Genomic DNA, 20,096 nt, shown 5'->3' with positions numbered 1-20,096 from the left:
TATGCAGGATCAAATAATAAAAAAACATGGTAGTCATTGCATGCATTATATCTCAAAGTCAAATCTGTGCATATCAATCAGACCATGCAAAAAATCGGTATATTTAGAACGCTGATATCATTTTCTGAATACTTTCTGGTATAGGTCAGGAAGAGAGCCTTTCTAGGATTATTTTCTAAAAATTTGCAAAATGTGGACACATACAGTGTTTCAATAATTGTTCTTTCTTTGCTGCTGTTGTCGGTAACAAGCAGATGTGATAAGAGTGACTCGCAGTAAAACAATTGATATGTACAGAACCAACTAAAAGATATATTGCACGCAGAGGGGCACGCTCAAAAACTCCATAATGTTTTATTTACAAAAACAAAATACAATCATGAATTTTTATGAACAGCGTTAACTTTTAATTTATACTATTGCACCAAAGCACCATTTACAATTTATTTTACATTTTTCTACTATTGTAAACACAAACGACCAAGTACTGTTCCAAATGTTCGATAGTAAGATTGAGTCTTTGATCACTCAAAACATTTTTAAAAGCAGGGCAGGACCATTCTACATCAGCCGATGCAACTAGGCAGTATCTGAATTTGGGTGCTATGTTCGCACTTATTGTTTCTGGTAAAAGTTCACCCATCCCATTAATAAAACTATCAATTTGGCACAAGGGCTCAAAGCCTGGCTTATTATTTAAAATGTTTTCAAACTTTTGTTTAAGTTTTCTTGGGAATACCTCTGGCAATGAGGAGTTCACTAGAATACTTTTATCCACTAACTGAATAGATTCATTCAACGCCAAACCTTGAGTTTCAAGCTTTTTAATACTTGCAGGTATATGGGAAAAATGAATGCTAATCACAGCAATGTCTTTTTTAATACCGGAATCATTAAAAGCTTACTTGTACTGGCAAGCTGCCAAAGCCTCTGCACTATTGAAGTTGTTTACTGCCCCTCTAATGGCCTCAAAATGTTCATTGTAAAACAACACAACTTTGACCCACATACCCCACTGAGTTACCACTGGTTCAGGAGGTAAAGGCACATTTGGTAGTTTTTCTTGGTAGGTCTTGATGCGAGCAGGAGCCTTTAGAAACACTTTCTTTGTGGATGAAATCAGTTTATTTACATTCACAAACGTGGAACACACTTCTTCAGTAAGGCAAAATACTCCATGCGCAAAGCATGTCACATGAATCACATTGGGATAAAATACTCGCAAACTTTTCCTGCTTTGATCACATAGGGAGCAGCATCTGAAATAAACACAAACACCCTTTCATCTGTAGAAGATTCTGGAAATATTTTTCTAATACCCTCATTCACATATCTGGTGATCATACATTTACTTTTTCACGTTCTTTGCAGGCTGCTAAATAGGAAGAAGAAGGCTCTTCTTTTAAAGCACTAACAATTAAATTTGCAATGTAACAGCCACAAGTGTCTGCAGTTTCATCAACTGAAATCCAGATAATGTTGTCGTTGAGTTCATTGCTTATTTCTTCCAGAACACTTACATAAATTGTCAATACGTGATTTTTATGCAATGTTGATTCATCTGGTATATTTTGATTTAAGGAATATTTGTGCAGGAAGCCTTTGAGGGGAGGGTTTGTAAGTTTGTGAAGAGGAATATTGCTTGCAATGAATGCTTCACACAGATCCTTGTTAAACCAACTTTTTTGTTTATCTTTGGACAAATCTCTGCTACTTCAACTTGCTGTTGTCAGAATTTGGGTTGTCATAGTACTTTATTCTGTATTCCTGTGATATGAAGACTTGTCTTGATATGCTGGTCTATTTGAAACTTTTTTTGCACAAAACATTTTTCTTGCAAACTCAGCAATATAAAACAATTACACCATGTGTAAATGTTCCAGGATGGCCAGCTATCCACGAAACAACATTCTTTTTTTGGGAGGCACGGTGCACAACACGTTACACGACACGTCGTAAACATGTTCCACTGTGCACAAGTAAATAGAAAGCTAAACTGAAACAATGGACATGCAACTAAAACCCTGTGTAGTTTAATTTAATTGTTGCCGACGTGTATGGTATGACAGCGGAGGGGATTGACCGGGGGTGCGGGCGCAAAAGCAATGACTCTGCCTGCCTGTTCCTGTTCCTCATCTGTACTGATTTCACTAGGCAGCACGCCTATCAGTTAGTGATTGCATGCAGATCTAGATTGCGGTTAAGGCTGGCTGGCTCTGAGCACTATGGGACTTAACATCTATGGTCATCAGTCCCCTAGAACTTAGAACTACTTAAACCTAACTAACCTAAGGACATCACACAACACCCAGTCATCACAAAGCAGAGAAAATCCCTGAGCCCAGTGGGAATCGAACCCGGGAACCTGGGCACAAGAAGCGAGAACGCTGCCGCACGACCACGAGCTGCGGACAGATTGCGGTTAATCTATGCGACATGAAAAGTAGATTGAGCTACAGACCGCCCATCTAAATTTTTAAAATATTGTAAACGTAGAGCGAAAATATGCATCGTCACTAGTTTTTAGTTAAAATATGCAATAACCAGTGAAAAGCAGCCAAATATGCAAATGCGTATACTCCGGTCTCTAATTATAACCTATCTATCTGTGGCACAATATGCTTGTTTACCAAAACGCCCTTATAATCCCTTTTGAATCACCACTTACAATTTGAAACTTTGTAAGTATTCACTAATCTTATCATGTAAAAATATTAAAGTTGTTAAGACACAAATTACTCACCTTAAGTCTTAATTTCCTAATGCAGTGAAATAATTGGCAACTGCCTTGAACAATTTCTCAAAATACTTAAGAAGATAGTGTGGTCACCATTTGTCTAAATTTCAATGAACAACTGTCTAAATGTCGCAGATTCGAGAAAAACTAGCAAAACAAAAATCATGTAAGCAAATAACTGGTACAAGTAACTATCTTCAGGTACCTCAGAAACTACATTACTGCAACTGGTAGAAGTACAAAGGTTGTTAAAGCTAAAATACTCCTGGGAGGGGGGAGGACTTGGAATCACTTACCCAGAAAAGAACACTACTGGCATCAAACAGTATCTTCTTCACTAACAGGAAATTATTCTCAAAGAGCTACATTTGGAACCTATGCTTGTGTGGGGCAGAAATTTGGACTCTGAAGAATGCTAAAAAGAAAAGACTGCAATCTTTCGAGAACTGATGTTTGGAGGAAAAATTTGGATGTTGCTTGAACTGGCAAATTTTCAAATGAAGAAGTGCTGAGGGCAGAAGAGACACAGTCAACTAAAAACCATTAGGAGGAACAACTTGGTTATATTGGTGATATTTCTTTGACAAAGAAATATGATCAAATATTCATCAAAATTTCTTTGACAAAGATCTTTGACATGGCACCTAAATTGCGTATTACAGTTTCGTCATATTTTTCATCAAATTTCAAGTTGGTGAACAACAACTATAGTTGCTAGTACCACAGTTGCATGGAGTGTATATTTGGAAGAAAAGTGGCGGGAAAAAAAGGAAATATACTTGGATGAAGCCATAGGTTTTAAGTTGAGATGATAAAAGCACTCAGCAAAATTTGTTACGAGAGCTGCAAGTTGAACACTTCAAGTCATATACACTCCTGGAAATGGAAAAAAGAACAGATTGACACCGGTGTGTCAGACCCACCATACTTGCTCCGGACACTGCGAGAGGGCTGTACAAGCAATGATCACACGCACGGCACAGCGGACACACCAGGAACCGCGGTGTTGGCCGTCGAATGGCGCTAGCTGCGCAGCATTTGTGCACCGCCGCCGTCAGTGTCAGCCAGTTTGCCGTGGCATACGGAGCTCCATCGCAGTCTTTAACACTGGTAGCATGCCGCGACAGCGTGGACGTGAACCGTATGTGCAGTTGACGGACTTTGAGCGAGGGCGTATAGTGGGCATGCGGGAGGCCGGGTGGACGTACCGCCAAATTGCTCAACACGTGGGGCGTGAGGTCTCCACAGTACATCGATGTTGTCGCCAGTGGTCGGCGGAAGGTGCACGTGCCCGTCGACCTGGGACCGGACCGCAGCGACGCACGAATGCACGCCAAGACCGTAGGATCCTACGCAGTGCCGTAGGGGACCGCACCGCCACTTCCCAGCAAACTAGGGACACTGTTGCTCCTGGGGTATCGGCGAGGACCATTCGCAACCGTCTCCATGAAGCTGGGCTACGGTCCCGCACACCGTTAGGCCGTCTTCCGCTCACGCCCCAACATCGTGCAGCCCGCCTCCAGTGGTGTCGCGACAGGCGTGAATGGAGGGACGAATGGAGACGTGTCGTCTTCAGCGATGAGAGTCGCTTCTGCCTTGGTGCCAATGATGGTCGTATGCGTGTTTGGCGCCGTGCAGGTGAGCGCCACAATCAGGACTGCATACGACCGAGGCACACAGGGCCAACACCCGGCATCATGGTGTGGGGAGCGATCTCCTACACTGGCCGTACACCACTGGTGATCGTCGAGGGGACACTGAATAGTGCACGGTACATCCAAACCGTCATCGAACCCATCGTTCTACCATTCCTAGACCGGCAAGGGAACTTGCTGTTCCAACAGGACAATGCACGTCCAAATGTATCCCGTGCCACCCAACGTGCTCTAGAAGGTGTAAGTCAACTACCCTGGCCAGCAAGATCTCCGGATCTGTCCCCAATTGAGCATGTTTGGGACTGGATGAAGCGTCGTCTCACGTGGTCTGCACGTCCAGCACGAACGCTGGTCCAACTGAGGCGCCAGGTGAAAATGGCATGGCAAGCCGTTCCACAGGCATCTCTACGATCGTCTCCATGGGAGAATAGCAGCCTGCATTGCTGCGAAAGGTGGATATACACTGTACTAGTGCCGACATTGTGCATGCTCTGTCGCCTGTGTCTATGTGCCTGTGGTTCTGTCAGTGTGATCATGTGATGTATCTGACCCCAGGAATGTGTCAATAAAGTTTCCCCTTCCTGGGACAATGAATTCACGGTGTTCTTATTTCAATTTCCAGGAGTGTATAATTACTTACAGATGGATGAGTGTGTATTTTAGTATTTTCTCAGTAAAATGCCTTCTCATATTATAAAACAGAATACTCTCTTCTGAAATGCTATATGTGCAGAAACCAGGCAAACTGTGACACAGCGATTTCTTGATACTGGAGAGAGCTATTCTGGTTTACAACATAGCACTCGAGTATCACATTGCACATTAACCAAAATAATTCCAGAAATGTGTGAAGTGATTTATAAAACACTGAAGAGTTAATATGTGAAGGAAAATAAATGTTTCGTACACTATATGGGCAATAGGAACTATTTTTACTTTTGAATAATTTAATTAACGGAATTAGTGTTCCAACAACTACAAAATTAATAGAAAGTATGAATCAGGTGAAGCCCTTTATAACTTGTGGCATCCAGAGTTCAAAAATACACAAAGTTGATTGGAAAGCTAAGAAAGAATTTTTTACTTTAGAGTTTCACCACATCATCTATTATGGCTTCATGAAAAGCTGCTGGATGTTCCCAGATGTAGAGGTAGATGGCTGTAGCGGTGATTGTGGAAATGAAGTCACCTGCAGCATATTCCACCTACCCACCAACACACAATTAATAGCATGCAATATGCCCCTTGCTCACCCCCACACTAGTCAAGCACTTTCATTATTAAAAAAAGAAAAGTAGGCTGAAGGAACACAACTTTGAAGCCATGTTTACAAACAAATCTAGGTTCTCGGCACAGATTTGATCATAAAAGTTGTTCATCTTCTGTTCACTGCAGTGTGAAACGTAACTGTTTAGAGCACTTGTGTCGCTACAGCTATTTGACTACAGATCAAATCTATGGCGAGAACCTAGATTTGATCATATTTGTTTGACGACAGACGAGATTTGGCAAAATTCTGTATTGCACCATCAAATTTCTTTGACATAAATATTTGACATATCAACTTCAACATAGAAACATGATAGTGTAATACTGGTCTTAGTCACCTACTTCATCATTCGTGCCAGTTCAGTGTCCTGATTGAAGGAACGACAAAGGGAAAAGACTGTGAGGATGACAGACAGGAGATCTTCGATGAAATTAAAGCTGGCAGAAGATGCAAGAGCATTTAGAGACTAACACCAAGAAGGGAGGAAGTATGAGCAAGTCCACCAACCATTTGTCAGCACAGCACACAAAATGGACACACACTTTTCCACCTCAAAATATAATATTACTAGCAACTCAGGACTGTCAAGTCAACAACATTAAAAATGCTTGTTTTGAAAATAAACTATTTTCTGGTACAATTACACACAATTTGAATAGGAAATCACTGGTTTTTGGCATCACTGGCCATCTTCGGATCATAAGGCAAATGCAGCAGTTCACTCGAACTGTGGTTAACTGAACTACTGCATCTGTCTCATGATCTGAAGATGGCTAGTGATGGCAAAAACTGGTGATTTCTTATTGAAATTATGTATATCTGCAATGAAAAATGATTATTTTCAAAACCATCATTTGAACAATCTCTGAGGTCTGTAGCACGACCAAAATGTTGTTCCTTCCAACATCATAAATATTAACTACCACCTCATCAAATTCCTTCTAACCATATATCTTAAACTCTTCCCCCACAAGCCAATTTTTGTCATTAACAAATCTGACAAAAATATGTTTCAATTTCCAGGTGATCTGTACAAAACTTACATTATGTATGAGGATATGATTACTGTTTTCATGCATGATGTTATCTGACTTTTATCTTACTTTGCAAGTCTAAAAGACTTTCTCCAAAGGTGACAATAAAAATTATGTAAAAACTCCATCAGTTCAAAAAGTTTTGAGACTGGAATAATAAAAAATTGAGAAAAGTTAAGATGGTGGTTGTAATGATGCAAGTGTTCTACACTTCAGTACAATGCACAGAACATTCATAGAACCATGTGAAACTAACAGGACAGTCATCCTTTGGAATATTGTTCAATCCACATGTCTTGCTGGCTTGAATTTTGGTTATGTTGTGAAAGCATTGACCCTTCATGTGAATTTCAGCACTTTGTCATTTTGTGGTAGATGTGCATTGATAACAGCAGATCTTTTTACTCATGATGGTTTTCTCTAGAAAAGAACTGTCCGGATTTTTCATTTCAGACACGTCGCAGCAGGTATCCATGTATCATCGTTTTTGTTCGGCAGTCAAGGTATGTGGGACAAACTGACACACTTTCTGCTTCTTAAAAACATTTTTGCAACTGTCTTGAGCATTTGATTTGGAGATATTGAGCCACTGTGATTTGTAACACAACAATGTTGACTCAATACAGCTGCACATCCAGTGCTTAACACTGCTCAAACTGATTTATCGAATGCACATCTGTGGTTTACACCTGCTAGCTTAAGCTGCCACTGTAGTCACTGTATTGATGTCATTCAGGAATAAAATCATCTCTGAACATTTTGGATGGATGGTGTACGTATTTATAACAGTTCAATAGATGCAGGTAGAGAAATGCAAGATTCAGTAACTTTCACAACTTTAGGTCTTCTGGTTCTTTTCTTTTTTTCCAAATTGTATGCTCCCTAAACAATGTAGAGTAACTTTCCATTGTCATCTATTGACAATCAATAAATCTCTGTCATCCTACTCAAAATACTTATTCAACTCTTGTCTCATGATCTGCATCCACACGCCTGGAGTAAACACTGTCTTTTGCTCACTTCTGCCATAACTACTTCAGTCCTTTTACTAGATCTGTTCCCTGCAATGCTTCCTTTTTGTTTCTTATCAAACAAAGAAATACCAAGTTCCAAAGCTAGTGAATTATGTAACTTACCACACACAATTTTTATTTTAGGCTGTACTAAAGCATATTTTGTGTTTTGTTACCAGCTATTGGGAAACAACCAAACGTGAAACTATGGAGACGCAACCTAACGCTATTGTGTCAACAACAAGAGATAAAAAGAAAGATAAAAACAATATCCATCAAAAATACATAAAACTATTCACAGAAAACCTTGGTACTGTAGCATACCTGTGCAGTGCTGCGAAGACCTTGTGAGATACACAGTTTAAAGGAGCTCTTGAACTCCTGGATGTCGCTTGTTAACCTGAAAATCACCAATGTGATATTCATTAAATTTAAGACAGAGGGAAGCAAACCTTTTAATGATATTTGTGTGTCCCAGCACTTGTTCAGACAAGAAAGCAAGCACATACATACACCACACATATATGCAGAAATGAATTCCTGGAGATAAGCCATTCACAGGTCAAGTAAAAGCTTCTTAGTTATATACTTAGTAAAAAACATACCATGGTAGCAATGTTGCCTGCAGACCCAGAACACATTATCTGATACTTTAGTTACAATATCAACCAAATAAAACAATGGAAAATCCATGATGGAATGTAACAATATATATTCCACCCTGGATTTTCCATTGTTTAATATTGTTACATATCAAGAAAATAGTAAGACGACACTGGAATGGATGGAGCAGGTCCTAAGTGTGAGATACTTCCCAACATATAGGGACTAATCTACTTTTAAGACTTTTCAACAGGAAATTAAAAATTACCTTCTCACTGGTAATATCATTTGACGAGGCCAGAAAATCAACTACGATAACATTAAAGTATTGTATAACCAAGATTATACATATATATAATAAAGGGACATATTTAAAGGTCTGCTTGTGTCTGTTCATGTGTATGTGTGTGTGTGTGTGTGTGTGTGTGTGTGTGTGTGTGTGCGCGGGCGAGTGTATACCCGTCATTTTTCCTCCTAAGGTAAGTCTTTCCGCTCCCGGGATTGGAATGACTCCTTACCCTCTCCCTTAAAACCCACATCCTTTTGTCTTTCCCTCTCCTTTATATATATAAACAAAGATGATGTGACTTACCAAATGAAAATGCTGGCAGGTCGACAGCCACACAAACAAACACAAACATACACACAAAATTCAAGCTTTCGCAACAAACTGTTGCCTCATCAGGAAAGAAGGAAGGAGAGGGAAAGACGAAAGGATGTGGGTTTTAAGGGAGAGGGTAAGGAGTCATTCCAATCCCGGGAGCGGAAAGACTTACCTTAGGGGGAAAAAAGGACGGGTATACACTCGCACACACACACATATCCATCCACACATACAGACATAAATATGTCTGCTTGTGTCTGTATGTGTGGATGGATATGTGCGTGTGTGCGAGTGTATACCTGTCCTTTTTTCCCCCTAAGGTAAGTCTTTCCGCTCCCGGGATTGGAATGACTCCTTACCCTCTCCCTTAAAACCCACTTCCTTTCGTCTTCCCCTCTCCTTCCCTCTTTCCTGATGAGGCAACAGTTTGTTGCGAAAGCTTGAATTTTGTGTGTATGTTTGTGTTCGTTTGTGTGTCTATTGACCTGCCAGCGCTTTCGTTCGGTAAGTCACCTCATCTTTGTTTTTACATATAATTTTTCCCACGTGGAATGTTTCCTTCTATATATATATATATATATATATATATATATATATATATATATATATATATATATATATAAAAAACAAAGATGAGGTGACTTACCGAACAAAAGCGCTGGCAGGTCGATAGACACACAAACAAACACAAACATACACACAAAATTCAAGCTTTCGCAACAAACTGTTGCCTCATCAGGAAAGAGGGAAGGAGAGGGGAAGACGAAAGGAAGTGGGTTTTAAGGGAGAGGGTAAGGAGTTATTCCAATCCCGGGAGCGGAAAGACTTACCTTAGGGGGAAAAAAGGACAGGTATACACTCGCACACACGCACATATCCATCCACACATACAGACACAAGCAGACAAGCAGACATTTGAAATACGTCTGCTTGTGTCTGTATATGTGTGGATGGATATGTGTGTGTGTGCGAGTGTATACCCATCCTTTTTTCCTTTTTTCCCCCCTAAGGTAAGTCTTTCCGCTCCCGGGATTGGAATGACTCCTTACCCTCTCCCTTAAAACCCACATCCTTTCGTCTTTCCCTCTCCTTCCCTCTTTCCTGATGAGGCAACAGTTTGTTGCGAAAGCTTGAATTTTGGGTGTATGTTTGTGTTTGTTTGTGTGTCTGTCGATCTGCCAGCACTTTCATTTGGTAAGTCACATCATCTTTGTTTTTAGATATATATTTCCTACGTGTAATGTTTCCCTCTAACAGTACAAATAAACAACAAAGTATTTAAAAAACTGAGCTTTTTATATTTAAGACAGTTGAAGGCAGACTGAATGAACTGTATCAGAAAAAACAACAGACAGCCGTAGTGTTTCTTGTAAATTAAAATGGGTTTTCAAAACCAAACTTGCATACATCTGAAGAGTGTTACCAGATCTGAGTTATGGCAGTGACACATGGACTTTTCATCCAAAAATCATTCAATAACTGGAGGCTGCTCAGCAAGCAATAAAGAGATGCATGTTGGGAATTTGTAGGGGAGACAAGCACACATATGAAGAGATGAGGGAAAAGATTGAGATGGGAGCCGTAAGTACAACTTTAGTGCAAATAAAACACAGTTGGGTGGAAATATAGTCAGGTAAAAGAATGGTAAACAGGCCAAAGATGTTCTTTGCAGACTGCAAGAGATAAAAAGAGACTGACGTGATGGCCTTCCAGAAGGAGGACACATTATATTAGAAAACATGCTGGAGAAACATGGCTGCATACAGCTGATGGCAGTCATTCATGGGCAAGCCTAGAAGGCTTTTATTCATCTATGGACATCGAATGGCAAATATTATAATGACAACAAATCTGATTTCACTACCACTGAAGTGGATACTGAAAAAATCCAAATTACATTATAAAGGAAGGAGATGAATGTACAGCCAAGTAGAGAACACAGGTATGAGCACCAGAAACGGGTACAATCCACAAGCAAAATTACACAATTGAAAAGATGCCTATCAGTAAAGAGCAAACAAAGTGAACAAGTATTACCAAATATCACCATTGACACCGAGCCACACTTAAGAGTTAAATCAAATGTTATTAACTCAGAGGTGTTAAAAAAACAACTGTTCTGTGCACTACATAATAAGCTGCTGACTGTAACAAAATGCATAATGGTTTCTGCATTAAAATCTGGAAGAAATACAAGGAACACAAAATTGAAATTCATCCCAAAAAAGTGATTTACAATTAACTAAGAGCTGAAGATCTCCTCTGATGCTGAAAGAATCAAAGCTAGATTTTCAGTGATTTGTAATTTTCTGTTCCACTGCATGCTTTCTTCTGATATTAGTAAAGACAAAGCAAACTATTGCCCTCAGTCAGTGACATACAATCTTATAAACAGAGATGAGAAGAATGCATGATAGATCTGTAGCACTACAGTAGGCCTGAAAGACTACAATGGAAGTAAACTAACATGATAAACTTCATTATTAAAAACTGTGTAGCTGCTCTGATCATTTAAATTGCTTATGACAGATGTGTTTGCAAAAGATTGAATGCTCTCCTTGCTGATATAGAGGTAAACAAGAACAATGGTTTATTACAACCACAGTAGGGAGATTTAATAACAAAGGAAAAATCTTCTCAACATAAGACAACTTCTCAGACACTAACAGGTGTACGTCCAGAACACACAGTGAGTAAACATAGTGGGACGTGAAGATTATGCTACTGATAATCCCTAAATGTGGAGGCTGAGAGTTCAGCATAGTCATCCGACAGGTATGTCTCAGGATATCGGTGAAAAGTCATAGGTCCCGCTGTGATGGCTTCTGACTGGGATTTACTGATAGGCTGCTGAGAGCCAATGCATGAATGGGCCCAGAGGTCTGGTGGAATGCACTGCCAACATGTTGGCTTGTGCCGCCCCATTATTTTGGACACAGAGGAATTCATGCTGATCCAGTTCCGCACACATGACACGGCAGAGGAAATACATCCCTGGCATAGAGGACCCCTAACTGCACTTTTCCTGCCCTCTGTCATCTGTCATCCTTGTTGTGATCAATGCAGTCTGGGAAAGCAATGTCTTGAACATATGCAAACCCGTGAGCTTCAGTGTCTGAGGTGTTACCAATCCCTTTAGGCAAATGGTAGGTACAAAGCACTCCTGACATGCAGTGGCTTAGGATCATGTTGTCCACTGTCGAAGAGCAATTTAATTTGTACAGGGAGACAACTGTGTGCACAGAAGAGAAGCAGTGTTCTTGAAATACTTTTGAATGCTTAAAACTTGGCAGCCAAACTAGAAGGCACACAAACTATTTTCCAGAATAAATGAATATAATGGCCCACATGCCACACATTCCAACCTGGATGGCCTGGATGTGAAGGCACAATTAAGGAAATAAGCTGCATGATACCACCACTAGCTGCTTTACACTGGCACTTCTTTGGGTAAGTTTGGCCATATTATGGACAAGCATTACGCATGAAGCACATTCTACCTCCTGCCCAAAAGCAGAAAAGAAAGAATGGTGATCCTGCACTCCCATAATCCTCCTGGCCTTACTCTCTGTTTATCCACTGCCCCACACCCTCTGTCTAACAGTTTCCCCTTACTCTGTCCTGCCACTTCTTGAAACCCACATCACCATCATTGTGCGCCACACTACACCAGCTCTGGTACCCATGAATCACAACCTAGGTCGTGTATCTGCCACACCTCCTTTCTGCATCCATAGGCAGCACAATCAGCTGCTGCTGAGCCACTAACTACCCACTCCAACCTCTCTTCCTGCCTCTCTCTACCTCTACCCACTACACTTGACATGACCAGCATCCCCACCCCACCCTAGTCCACTGTAGCAAGTTTTATCTCTCTCTTGTGAGTCCCTTTCAATGAATCACTCCTAAATTATTTATATTGTGGCAGCACCTTCCTTACTACAGTTATTTTTGAGAAAATAATTTAACTGGTTAGATAAAAAATCTACTCACCAAGCAGTAGCAGAACACACACATAAAAGAAGGCTATTATTAGACAAGCTTTTGGAGCCAGCGGCTACTTCTTTGGGCAGAAAGGTTGAAGGGGAAGGAAGAGGGGTGAAGCAAAAGAACTAGAGAGGTCTAGGACAAGGGGTAGATTTTGGGAAAGTCACCCTGAACCATGGGTCAGGGAAGACTTACCAGACAAGATGAGAAGGAAAAACTGATTGTTGGGAACTGCTCCAGATGAGATTTGAAAACCTGATAGCTTAAAGGTGGAAGATAGGGCAATATGCAAGACAAAAGATTACTGCTTAAACATCGTGCATGAGTTAATAAGAGTGAAAAGCTAAGTGCAATTTATGTAACAGAGGTGGAGGTGGGCGGCTTAGTTGGTCAGCGCCTGCAAGCCATAGTTCAAAGATTTGCCTCCTATATTATAGCACCAACTATTTCCTAAATCATTTGAAATCCATGCCCGTCCCATTCCCACGACACACCTTGCTTGTCACCACTGACGCCACCTCCCTCTACACCAACATCCCCCATGTACATGGTCTGTCCGCTGCTAAACATTTCCTCAGTAAAAACCTACCTGATTCCAAACGTATGACGTCTTCCTACTTGCCTTAATCAACTTTATACTTACCAACAACTACTTCATCTTTGAAGGCCAGACATACAAATAGATCAGGGCTACAGCTATGAGAACCAGGATGGCTCCCTCTTATGCCAACCTTTTCATGGTTCGCTTGGAGGGGGCTTCCTGGGATTCAAAAATCTTCAGTCATTTCGTTTAGACACATTGATAACATCTTTACCATATGGACTCATTGTGAGGGTGACCTGTTAAAATTCCTTGGATCTCTGAATACCTTCTCCCAATTAAATTCCACATGGTCCTATTCCAAATCCTGCACCACTTTCCTTGATGTTTATCTTGTCCTCTCTGAAAGCCAGCTACACACTTCTGTCCACATTAAACCTACTAACAAACAACATCACATGTATTTGACAGTTGCCATCCTTTCCATATCAAACATTCCCTCCCATACAGCCTTGACATTCGAGGCAAATGTATTTGTTCGGATGCAGACTATTTACATAATACACCACCATTTTCACCTCAGCCTTCACTGGACGTAATTACCATACCCACCTAGTTCAAAAGCAGGTTTTTCCTCGACCATCACATCTGATCCTGGTACTGCTGATCCCTCCAAAAAACAACTTTGGAGCACACCATTGGTCACTCAGTGTTATCCTGGTCTGGAATGTATTATCAGCCACTTCGACAAGGCCATGACTTCCTAAAATCATGCCCTGAAATTAGATCCATTCCATCTGAGATTTTGCCCACCACACCTAGAACAGCTTTTCGCCGCTCTCCTAATATTCTTGTCAGACCTTATTCTCCTTCTGCACCCATCTCCCTACTGTATTGCTCCTACCCCTGTGACCATCCCCGCTGCAAGACTTGCCCTAAGCACCCTCCTACCACCACCTATATCAGCCCTGTAACTGGCAAAATATATGCTATCAAAGGGAAAGCCACCTGTGAAACGATAGGTCATAGACCAGATATTATGTAAGCACTGTTCAGCCTTTTACATCGGCATGACTACCACCAAATTATCATGTGATTCTTGAGTTTCTCCCGGCGTATTTGATAGTCAAAATATCCACGGGTGTGCTGCCGGTCTACAGTGTCCAACGAGCACAATATTTCGGCGATCATACATGTCGCCATCATCAGGTGAACTGACGGACTGAGCTCCTGTGAACGTGCCGGCACGGAGATCCGTACGCTATGACTGCTCAGAGGGAACTGGGTTCGGTCGCGGCGGCGGCTGATTTAGATACCCTCCGCCCGCGGTGCGCTCCCTCCGCCGTCCGCGCCCCGCGCCATGGTCGCGCGGTGGAACAGATTGCGACGGCGTCTGAGATGACGACGGAGTGATGGCTCTGTCCGCCGTGATTAATCAAGAGTAAATCGAGCAAACGTATAGTTGTGACGACCACGGCGGACAGAGCCATCACTCCGACGTCATCTCAGACGCCGTCGCAATCTGTTCCACCGCGCGACCATGGCGCGGGGCGCGGACGGCGGAGGGAGCGCGCCGCGGGCGGAGGGTATCTAAATCAGCCGCCGCCGCGACCGAACCCAGTTCCCTCTGAGCAGTCATAGCGTACGGATCTCCGTGCCGGCACGTTCACAGGAGCTCAGTCCGTCAGTTCACCTGATGATGGCGACATGTATGATCGCCGAAATATTGTGCTCGTTGGACACTGTAGACCGGCAGCACACTCGTGGATATTTTGACTACCAAATTATCAGTTAGAATGAATGGGCATAGGCAGAAGGTGTATACTGTCAACACACAATGTCCTGTTGCAGAGCATACTCTACAATATTTATGCCAGTTTCACCACATGTCACCTCATTCTTTCCCCAGACACCAGTTTCTCAGTACTCCACAGGTGGGAACCAGCACTATGACATATTCTTGGTTCTCGCCACCCACCTGGGCTTAATTTACATCAATTTCTTCCACTCAGCCTTTCTTCACAGTAACTATGTTTTTCTTCACTCTGTTTTAGTTTTCTACATCTTTCATTTTTCGCCGCCTCCCCCTCCCATCTCTGTTATGTACAATGCCCTTAGCTTTTCACTCTTAGTAACTTGTGCATGATGTTTAAGCAGTAATCTCTGTCTTGCATATTGCCTAGTTTTCCACCTTTAAGCTCTCAGGTTTATAAATCCCGTCCACTGCAGTCCCCAACAATTAGTCTTTCCTTCTCACAGCATCCAGTAAGTCTCCCCTGACCCGTGGTTCTGGGTGACTCTCCCGAAATCTACCCCTTGGTCTAGATCTCTCCAGATCTTTTGCTTCACCCCTCTCTTCCTTCCCCATCAATCCTTCTGCCTGAAGTAAGAGCCACTGGCTCCATGAGCTTGCCTAATTATAACCTTCTTTTACATGTATGTTCTTCTGCCACTTGGTGAGTAGATCTTTTTATCTATACAATTATTATTGTACCATTAACTAGGTTCAAGACACTGCAGGCTCCCCATAAAATGTAAGTATTAACAGTTGCCATTCGTCATACACAATTGATATAATGCATGCATATTAAGAATCAGGCATCATTTTGCTCACTCTTAACATACAAGAATAAGGCATCATCATGCTCACTCTAAACATACAATGTAGTATAGTCCTTAATGAAACCCAAGAACTTCTGCTCAAAAATTACATTCCAATACATCAAGCAATGACATCATACCACAGTGATAAAATAGTTTGCGGAAATGTAATGCACACTGTTCTGGTATCCATTAATTATGCTGCCCAAGTCTTTTGTAATAACCATTTAGAGCTTTACTACTAAAATTAAGCTTTGATAATACAAACTAACTGGACAGATAAAAAATCTACTCACCAAGCAGCAGCAACAGCAGAAGAAGAAGAAGAACACACTTATAAAGGTATTTAAATTCACAAGCTTTTGAAGCCAGTGGCTCCTTATTCTGGGAAGAATTGAGAGGGAAGGAAGAGTGGTGAAGAAAAAGGATTTGTGAGGTTTAGAAAATGGGGAGAGTTGAGAAAAGCCACTTAAAACCCCGGGTCAGGAGAGACTTACTGGACAGTATGAGAAGGATCCCATCCAGTAAGTCTCCCCTGGCCCAGGGTTCTGGCCGACTTTTCTGACCTCTCCCCATTTCCTAAACCTCACCAGCTCTTTTCCTTTCCACTCTTCCTTCCCCTTCAACCCTTCTACCAGAAGAAGGAGCCACAGGCTCCAAAAGCTTACAAACTCAAATAACTTTATAACTGTGTGCTCCTACTGCTGCTTGGTGAGAAGATTTTTCATCTATCCAATTACATACATTACTACTAGAATTGACGGCTGATAGCTGACACCATCAGTAATATAAATATATAATGTGGTGTTCATTATGGTATGTTTCACCCATTATCATTTCAACATGTTCCACTTACTCATGATCTTCAAACTGAGTCAGTCTCTAAAACATTAATGTCGTGCAACACTCATCTTTGAAACACTTGTTAACAGGGATATAAACTGAAAGACAAATTAATTTGAAAATTAGTATGAAAAGTATTTAATTGAGAAAAAGGAAACAAAGGGCAGAAAACAATGATGTGGATATTTCTTGTTTACAAGGAAAGAAATTGGATGCAGAACATGATAGCATTACGGTGACTGTAAACGCCAATTTTTAATTATACAATCTTAGCCACTAGAAAGTAATCTGTATTCAAGCATTTAGGAAATGATGTACCTGTTAACAATTTCTCCAGTCCTGTGCCTGTCAAAGAAAGACATATCCTGACGCATTATGGATGCAAATAAATCTTTCCGCATTGAGGCAGCAATTCGTTCACCAACACTTGATAGAAGATAAATGTAGATGAATGTAAATACCGACTGGAAACAAGAATCATAATTCATGGAGGTACATCAGTCATGGAAAATACTGGAAGTGAAACTGTCAAATCAATTTGTTATTACTACCAATATTTTTTTCATTTATTGCATATTTAAAGACTATTACCTTGTATTTTAAATTGGTCACACATTTTACTATTTTCACCCTATAAAAATATAATTTTTCCGTTACATGAACAAACATCATTTTCAGCAAAGAAAAATTAAAGTAACAATAATTAGTTACAACTAAAAAGAGAAGGAAGCAAATAATAATAATAATAATAATAATAATAATAATAATAATAATGTATGTTAAGGGAAACAGAGAGTGTTAAGTAAAAATTTTAGTAACATAGAAGAGAATAAATGGAGGATAGGAAAGTATTGATAAGAAGGTTGCCCATCACTGCCAGTGATTGAAAGGAAAAGTTGCAGAATTGCACTGAGCTTTTTCTTTGAATCTGACATAACTTTTGTATACATAATTTGATTGCATATTAATAGTTAGTTTCCTAAATTAATGAAACACTTTAAGTGGCCCTTAGTCTGAGTGTACACTGAGGCCGTGTCTGTCCAACTGACAGGTTGTCCACATGGTCGTATGACTATGGTCGACAGTTGAGACTTGTCCACTGCAGCCAAGTAACATTTGTCACACGGCCAGCCGCCAGTCAGTCGTGAGGCAACTGTAATGCTTGATTGGACAAGAGACTGATTTTTAATTGGTAAAAAATGCACATCTCATAAGGGAGTGAACCAAGCTGAAGCAAACAATGTTCTTGGTCATTCCTGTACTGAGCAGAATAGGAGAATTTCTACACCTACATAAGAACTGAAGAGGAAAGGAAAATTTTTCAACTACTGCAGGATGAACATGGAAATATTCCAGTTTATCCTTACAGCTATTCAGCATTCAAATCCGAAATGGTCAAATTTCAGGGAAACTATATAACATGAGGAACATTTGGCTTTAACATTGAATTAAGTGCACAAACATTTAATGCTCACAAATGAAAAGGTACTGTACAGTATTGTCCTTATAACAATATTCCCAAAATGAATTACAAAATGGTTTACCAAAAATATGCAACAATAGCAAGTTTATTGTAGTATCTACATATATAGTGCAAGGAAAAGATAAAATATTTCGTTTATGAGCCTGTACTGTTCCCTGTGATATTTGACAGGTAGATTGCTGCCACCTGTATAAAAATCATTTCATTTACATCAATCGAGTGGATGTCTGTTGCATTTTTATTGCTGTATATTGAAAACAAAGTTTTCCCAGGCGGCATGTATCCCAATCATTGACTGCTTGTTAACTGGGATATTCTGTAGGATAGTACTGTGATAGGCACAGCAATTTGTTGTTCTTGGTGATAGGCACAGCAATTTGTTGTTCTTGTTACAGTTTACGCTGAATTGTCAATAGAGACACCACAGCTGGGAAAATAGTGAAGAAAACTTGCAAAGCAATTTGTAATAATTTGCACTCTTTGTACATACCTTTCCCTGCAGAAGACAATGTCAAGCCAACAGTAGAAAGTTTTTGAGAGAAACAGCTCTTTCCGAATTGTGTGGGGTAAGCAATTTTTTTTAATTTTCTTATGAGCTGTAGTTGGTCCTAACTGTAAGTTTCTAGTAATACACCAAACAGAGCGAAGGTGGAGTTTTCTCACACTGCAGCCTTTCTCAGAATCTTGGAGGTGTTGGACATCACTGCACTCTTTCAGCAACAAACATTATGATACCCGACATTCTCTTGCCTGATGAAGGCTATCCGCTAAAGACTTGTGTATCTAACAAGACCATTCAAGTGTTGAAATGTAGACAAGTGGAAACGATTTTCAACAAACGTCCCTCTTAGGCTCAACAAGTGGTAGAATGTGTGTTTGGAATAATGACTAGTAAATGAAGATTGCTGCAAAGAAGTACTGAAATTGAAAAGCCTGGTAATGTCAATATTATAGTCAAACATACACTCCTGGAAATTGAAATAAGAACACCGTGAATTCATTGTCCCAGGAAGGGGAAACTTTATTGATACATTCCTGGGGTCAGATACATCACATGACCACACTGACAGAACCACAGGCACATAGACACAGGCAACAGAGCATGCACAATGTCGGCACTAGTACAGTGTATATCCACCTTTCGCAGCAATGCAGGCTGCTATTCTCCCATGGAGACGATCGTAGAGATGCCTGTGGAACGGCTTGCCATGCCATTTTCACCTGGCGCCTCAGTTGGACCAGCGTTCGTGCTGGACGTGCAGACCACGTGAGACGACGCTTCATCCAGTCCCAAACATGCTCAATGGGGGACAGATCCGGAGATCTTGCTGGCCAGGGTAGTTGACTTACACCTTCTAGAGCACGTTGGGTGGCACGGGATACATTTGGACGTGCATTGTCCTGTTGGAACAGCAAGTTCCCTTGCCGGTCTAGGAATGGTAGAACGATGGGTTCGATGACGGTTTGGATGTACCGTGCACTATTCAGTGTCCCCTCGACGATCACCAGTGGTGTACGGCCAGTGTAGGAGATCGCTCCCCACACCATGATGCCGGGTGTTGGCCCTGTGTGCCTCGGTCGTATGCAGTCCTGATTGTGGCGCTCACCTGCACGGCGCCAAACACGCATACGACCATCATTGGCACCAAGGCAGAAGCGACTCTCATCGCTGAAGACGACACGTCTCCATTCGTCCCTCCATTCACGCCTGTCGCGACACCACTG

General features: G+C 41.1%; 1 protein-coding gene across 2 annotated transcripts in view; it reads right to left on the bottom strand.

Annotated features, from left to right (window-relative positions):
• LOC126484270 (mitochondrial potassium channel ATP-binding subunit) overlaps window positions 1-20,096 on the bottom strand; it is a 119,040-nt gene that overhangs the window by 46,694 nt on the left and 52,250 nt on the right. For both annotated transcript variants that reach the window (XM_050107694.1, XM_050107693.1), the window contains exons 4-5: window positions 17,207-17,352; window positions 8,034-8,109 (exon numbers count right to left, since the gene is read on the bottom strand). In XM_050107694.1, coding sequence (XP_049963651.1) covers window positions 8,034-8,109; window positions 17,207-17,352 — 222 coding nt within the window. The remainder of the gene's footprint in view (window positions 1-8,033; window positions 8,110-17,206; window positions 17,353-20,096) is intronic.

Source organism: Schistocerca serialis, chromosome 6, assembly GCF_023864345.2.
Source record: "Schistocerca serialis cubense isolate TAMUIC-IGC-003099 chromosome 6, iqSchSeri2.2, whole genome shotgun sequence".
Taxonomy (NCBI): domain Eukaryota; kingdom Metazoa; phylum Arthropoda; class Insecta; order Orthoptera; family Acrididae; genus Schistocerca; species Schistocerca serialis.
This window is presented reverse-complemented; position numbering and strand designations above follow the sequence as displayed.